The sequence below is a fragment of the Nicotiana attenuata genome, unplaced genomic scaffold (assembly GCF_001879085.1).
Source record: "Nicotiana attenuata strain UT unplaced genomic scaffold, NIATTr2, whole genome shotgun sequence".
Lineage (NCBI taxonomy): Eukaryota > Viridiplantae > Streptophyta > Magnoliopsida > Solanales > Solanaceae > Nicotiana > Nicotiana attenuata.
The window spans coordinates 33,187-40,137 of NW_017674430.1; the positions used below are offsets into that span (position 1 = coordinate 33,187).

General features: G+C 28.8%; 1 protein-coding gene across 2 annotated transcripts; it reads left to right on the forward strand.

Moving 5' to 3' along the window:
- Positions 1–2,243: 2,243 nt before the first annotated feature.
- On the forward strand, positions 2,244–5,795 carry LOC109218659 (auxin-responsive protein IAA29-like). 2 transcript variants are annotated; one of them, XM_019383031.1, is made up of 4 exons: positions 2,244–2,703; positions 3,382–3,599; positions 4,801–4,891; positions 5,423–5,673. In XM_019383031.1, exons 1-4 carry the CDS (start codon positions 2,420–2,422, stop codon positions 5,487–5,489), a joined length of 660 nt encoding a protein of 219 aa, XP_019238576.1. In that variant the 5' UTR covers positions 2,244–2,419; the 3' UTR covers positions 5,490–5,673. The 2 variants fall into 2 exon arrangements, with proteins under 2 accessions (XP_019238576.1, XP_019238575.1); XM_019383030.1 differs by having other exon boundaries at positions 2,245–2,703; positions 4,798–4,891; positions 5,423–5,795.
- Positions 5,796–6,951: the final 1,156 nt, after the last annotated feature.

Genomic DNA, 6,951 nt, shown 5'->3' on the forward strand with positions numbered 1-6,951 from the left:
TAGGATGTCACAAAAGTATAAGACATCAGATTTCACTATACGTTGCATTGTCGGACAGATTACTAGGAAATCGTACGTTGTTAATCGTTATTCAAAAATAATAATTAAGGTACATGTAAAGAGTACATAGAAACGAAGTGCACGCACATGTATTTATTAATTAAACGTGAATAATTACTCGTCTTTTACACGCTTTTGGATACCTAAACGAAGAATTTTTATTTTGTAATAACATTTAAACTAAAAATTTAACCTCAGTACGTAGAAAAATTACACTATCAGGTAACCTAAAACATAACTACAATCAATTACGCTCTTCTCTTTGTTGTTTCTACATCACCTACCTTATTTAATATCGATAATCGCTTTAATTACTACAAGAGTTCGTTAATACTTAAGTAAACAATATATTAGAGCTTGCTACCTAATTAAAAATGGAGTTGCCATTTGCTTTTGTCCCATTAATTAAAGTTTTTCGTAATCAACGTTAAGCTTATCGGGGATATTAAAGATGTTGAAGTAGTTAACAAATAACAAGTACAATGAATCATCATATACTGAACGTATTTTTATACACATGCAACTCGCGGGGCGGCCCGACGAGTTTTGTGGCCTAAAGCTAAACTTTACGAGGGGCCTTAACTTTTTTTTTAAATTTTTTTTTATTTATTTATTTGAAGTCTATTTTTTTAGCGTTTCTTAGATACAATGTTATTAATAATTTTCTTCTAGTCAATAACTCCTTTTTAATTGACTATAGCTAATCCATTTAATCTTTATTGAGACATTGTTGATCTTAGATGAGAGTTTATCAATTTAAATTTTGAAAATTTCTTTCCGCTGAAACGATGGAAACAAGAGTTATTAACATTATTCCATAAGTAATATAGGCATTGGAAAAAGGATCAATTTTTTTTATTTGACCGAGTGAATCAATTAAACTGTTATCTTCAAATTGTACTATTTTCTTAATATTTTTAATTCCGAAAATAAATCTAAATCATTAATATCGAATTGATTATTATGCTTTAAGGAACATTCAAGATTAAGGCAATATTTTTTCAAATTTTCATCATCTAATGATTTTAATTTTTATCGCTAATAGAAAACCAAAAATATTTTCATATGCTTCGAATTGTTCAAATCTATTAAAGTGAAAAAAATAGCCTTGTCTACTAGGTATAAAGTAATCAACTCCAAAAGACTCTTCGAAAGATTTTGAGATTTTATTATCAACATCCTCATCAAATTGTTACTTCCTATATATCATACGTTTCTTACAAAATTCGGGTTCGATATTCATTTCAAGTGCAATTTTGCTAATCCTTCTTCTTTATTCTTGTTAAAGAAAGAAATCAAACTTTTTCACTTCATAGAACCTTTTTTAACTTATACATAGCCTATTAGGTGTAACAAAAAATGGGGCCTCTATAAATGTGAGGCTTAAAGCAGTTGCTTTACTTGCTTCATGAAAGGGCCGCTCCCAGCAACTCATTCACTCTCCCCTTCCTCCACCCCAAACAACATCATATCAGTGGTGGAGTTAGATTTTCACCAAGGGGTATTAATATATATAAAGAAAAAAATGTTAATTACATGAAAAAAGTATATAAAAAATTTTTATGTAACTATACAGTGTAATTTTCGAACGAAGTTTTGTCATTTGACTCCCTTGGTTACATTACATATGGCTCCACCACATCATATATTTCTTGTGTACACAACTAAGTTTAACTTCTATAGAATGATAATTTGAAAGAATATTTATATATCAAATTGTATAAAAGATAATTATAATTATATATATATTTATCATAAGTGAAACTAAAATTTTGAAAATAAGACAAGCAACATGATATAACAAAGTAATTAATTAGTAGTGGTAATAGGAGAAATCACATTTAGGGAAGATTGTTTATGCGAGAAATGGAAGGGAATCCTCGGTAAAATTATTATGGTGCGATCTATATATCATGAGTTCGAGGTTTGAAAATAATTATTACAGACTCTTTTTATAATTCTACGTGAACGTGTGATACTTTATGCATGGTAAGTACGGGAAGAAGAGTGGGACAAGGTAGGGTAGAAACCCGTGAGGGGCCAAAAACATCCTTTTCTGAGCTGTTCATATCACTGCTACTCTTTTTGCCGACCCAACTTCAATGCTGTCCCTTTATCTTTTTTCCCTTTCTCTTTCTCAACCGACACTTATCTCTTCTTCTGCTCTCTTCTCTCTTTCTTTTCAAGCATATATATACACATCTTCAAACTCAACCTAGCAAATACGTACTGGACTAAGAAGAAGCTAGCATTTTATTTACATATAATATAAGCTTATTTTATTGTATATCTCTAGCATATAATTCAAAGTTGGTTTTGTGTTTTTTTTATTATTTATAATATATAGTAGTTTTATGAGATGGAACTTGAGCTTGGTCTTGCACTTCCTTCCTATTTTCCCATCAAATCTTCCGACGACCTAAATGGCAACGTCGACAGTTTTGATGACAACTTCTCAGAAATGAAGAATGACAGCAATTATATCAACCACAAGTCTAACTTTTCAGGGGCTAATTCTGATTATGATGGTAGTGACAAATTAGAACGTAAAACGTTGCCTTTGCTTGCATGGAATGGCCAACCAAATGAAGAAGAAGAAGAAGATGATCACCGAAAGAGGAGAACTTTTGAAGCTTGTTACCCGTAAGTTTAAGGACCCGTTTGTCCATGATTTTATGGATTTTTTTCAAAACGTGTTTGTCCAAGAAAATTTGTAAGTTTTTGGAGTTTTTTTTAAATTAGTTTTTTAAAACCACTTTTTCATGTTTTTTGGAAAAAAGCTTTTTCCTGCCGGTAAGACTACAATATTTTTTTTAAGTGAAATGTATGTTTAAACTTAATTTTAAATTTCAAATATTATTTTTTAACTTATTAACTCCAGAAATTACTTTTTCCAAAATTATATTTTTTATGTCCAAAACACTTACTAACTTACACGTTGTACATTACATTCAGAGTTTAACTTCTACCTGCATAACATGTAATTTTTATAATATCTTGGCATGTACATGTAATTACCACAAAGGATTTGATCAGTAACATGAAAAATAAGATATGTTATCTACTGCACACGTTAAAATACAATAGTAATATAAATTATTTACATAATGTATACAATAGTAGTATATAAAATAATGCATACAGATCACATTCATTCTTTCCTGTGTTTGAATTATATTAAATCCTTAAAAATAACTAGAATAGACTCTCACACGACACTTCGACAATTTTTCTTGTTCATTAATTTTTAGACGATTTCAATTTATTCGCCAAATATAAGAACTTTGACTTATAATATATTTCTTTTTATATCTCATACAGGGAATTCAAGGAAGAAAACGGAGTAGTGGGGTGGCCACCAATTAAATCATGGAGAAAAAAGCAAATTCATGGGATTAACAATGATATTATTGGTCGAAGAAACTCAATGTATGTGAAGGTCAAAATGGAAGGAGTAGCCATTGGAAGGAAAATTAATCTAAGGCTATATAATTCCTATCAAGTCCTTACTAACAGCTTGATTCAAATGTTTGCAAAATGTAAGTTCACTACTCCTATAATAAGAAACTAGCAGTCGTACCTGTGCGATGCGCGATCACTATTAGAAAATATTGATTAAATTAAATGGTGATAGGACTTGTTTGAACATATTAGATACCTATTGCTTTAATAAATTTCAATTGTCACCTTATTTGTCTATATGATATACCTAATAATAAAATTTCTATAAAATTAAAGGGACTTATATAGTTATTGAATAACTTTTTTGTTCTATATTTTTCTTTATTCTATTATCCAATGTTTAGTATTTTTACATTGTTAATAGAAATTTTTATTAGCATATTACTTTATTTAATATTTTTGTATGCTCGCTTTCTTTTTATAATATAAGAGAAGATATATATATATATATATATATATATATATATATATATATATATATGTTAGTCTTGAAATATTTTATTTTAAATTTTATTCAGTTGTTGTCAATAATATTATATGAATTTTAATGAAAAAAATCTCTATTAAATTAAAGGGGATTATATAATCATCACATAACTTTTTTGTTATGTATTTTTTTTATTATATTATCCAATATTTAATATAGTTGCATTGCTAATAGAAATTTTTACTAGCATATTACTTTGTTTAATATTTTTTTCTACTACGTTTTTTTTGTAATATAATAGAAGATATATATTTTATTACTCTTGAAATATTTTTTTATTTTAAAATTTTATTCTAATAGTCTCAATAATATTGTCTGAATTTTTGAAGATATATATTTTTTATTTTTTATTTTATTCTATTATTTTCAATAATATTTTCTGAATAAATAAACTTTTTAATTTTAAAAATAAAAACAAAATTATTAAAAAACAAAGAGATTTTGAATTGACATTTTTTTATTTTTTGTAATGTTACTTTTTTATTTTAAACTAAATTAAAAACTACAACTTGAAACTACTCTCCAATTTGAATGGACAATTTTTTTAATCTTCATTTTCTATTATAAAATATTTTATTTTATTATTAAATTTAAAAATAATAACCAGAAACTAATATTAACTACTTGTACTATGTGACTTTTTTCTATGATGTCACTTGGTTTAAGGAGAAAATGTTTTCCTCTAATTTTAATAATATATAGATATAGATATTGATTGTCCTCTCATTTTTCCTTTTACAAAATAACGATAAGGATTGAATTGACAAGTTTAGTCCTATTATATGCAGCAGATCAGAGTTGTGACGAAAATGGTACGCGCTTTACACTATTGTACCAAGACAGAGAAGGAGATTGGATGCTTGCAGGAGATGTACCATGGCAGTATGTACTTATATTTTCTGTTCTCTTAATTATTTCATTCTTATGTATTATTTTCACTTCATTTGGACCTTAAGAAGATTATTTTAAACTAGTTGAGGTCGGTAATATGAATTATATATTATTTTTCCCTTCATTTGGACCCTAAGAAGACTATCATAATACTATCTTTTAGGTGATTCACTTACCGCCAAACATGGGCGGTGCCACCTTAGGCGAAGGGTGGTCTGGTGCACACCCTTCGTCGAAAAATTATGTGGTATACATAGGATAAATGTCAGCTATTATAAGTATATATTTAGTTTTTGCACACCCTAATTAACACAATTCATGAGACGAGAATTTGCACACCTTCGCCAAAATTTCTAGCTCCGCCACTACCGCCAAACCTGCTAGACATTAGCTGTGCTCACAACGAGCATATATGGAATTGTTATTCTATTTATTTTATTTAAGAACAAGTAAAATAAGTAGAAATTATTTCCAGTATTTACTAAGTCAATATAATTTTTTTTTAATTTTTTTTTTTTGCAGAACATTCATGGAGACTGTTCAAAGAATACAGATACTAAGGAATAGGAAGAGTAAATTCAAGGTCTGATATTTCTTAGCTAGAGTACTGGTTAAAATCATATATTCTGTATACCAAGGTAGTCCTCATTAATTAGCTTGCAATGGTTTTCTAAGGAAAAAAAGATAAGACAACACAATATTCGTTTCAGTTTGCTATTATTGTAGTTTTATATTTATCTTCGTGCGGCTATTGGATGTCAAGATTTATCAGACTTTTCCAGAGCTTATTTTTTTTCTTTTTCTACAAATTAAATAGAGCATGTTCGAGAGCGAGATACCTTTTGAATTTTAGAAATGCTTTATAAATTTTAATATATACGTGCAATTCATTGAACGTTTGGTACTATTATTTTATGAAGCACATTCAGTATGTAGCTTAAATATGAATATCTCGACCAAATTTTTACATTAACTTTCATTTGATATTGGGGCAAATCTTCTTTACATCATCCCGAAAAACTAGGGGCGGAGTTAGCCTCTTGATTGCATGTTTATCCGAACTCACTACTTTAGTTCAAATTATATATTTGTTTTAAGTAATTCATTTAACATATACAAATTACTAACTAACTCATAAACGTTAAGCTCTTACTTCGTCTCATGAAAAAACTGTGATACTTCTCCGCCAACTGACATGATTATATACTTCGGAGTCCGAGAAGCAAAAAGATAGAATAGGGAGACGGTGTACTGCACAGAATTGCTTCAGGAAATTAAGAAGCTAAATTCAAGTCAAGTTACAACATTTCTTTTTTTGGTCTCACAAATTTAGTCTGTATTTCTCAACAATATCTCTTAGGGTATCATCACTTTTAGCCGCGCCAGATATTATTTATATTTGATAGTCAAAAAGATATATAACTTTTTGCTAGTCAAAATATATATATATATATATATATATATATATATATATATATATATTATATGTATATATATATATATATATTATATGTATGTATATATATATATATTATATGTATGTATGTATTTTCAGCTATTATTTTTTTACAGCAGCTATAATCTATATAGTGTCATTTTTCCATATCTCTTCAACTTTAAGCCCAGGGAATAGGGGAGAAATTCAAAAATAGCCAGATTTACCACTGGTCGTTGAAAAATAGCCAAGTTTCAAAAGTCATCGAAATTTAGCCACTTTAAATCTGAGCGAAAATACTGTTCAAAATCCGGAAAAATACGCCCGCAAATTTTACGGGAGTTCCAGGATAACTATGCTGGAACTCCCGCAAATTTTACGGGAGTTCAAGCATAATTATGCTGGAACTCCCGCAAATTTTACGGGAGTTCCAGCAAGTATAATTGTCCAGTATAATATACTGGAGTTTGGAGCACCGGTGCTCCAGTCTCCCGCAAATTTTACAGGAGTTAGCAAAGTATACCGGTCCAGCATAATATGCTGGAGTTCGTACACAAATGCACCAGAACTCTCGTATATTATACTGGACCGGTCCCTGCTGCAGCAAAATAGTGGC

Bases quoted from the DNA above. Each gene is read 5' to 3' on its own strand.
- LOC109218659 (XM_019383030.1), top strand. From the start codon at position 2,420: ATGGAACTTGAGCTTGGTCTTGCACTTCCTTCCTATTTTCCCATCAAA. The intron at 3,600-4,797 runs GTAAGTTCACTA...TATTATATGCAG, and splicing joins GATTCAAATGTTTGCAAAAT to CAGATCAGAGTTGTGACGAA. The intron at 4,892-5,422 runs GTATGTACTTAT...TTTTTTTTGCAG, and splicing joins GCAGGAGATGTACCATGGCA to AACATTCATGGAGACTGTTC.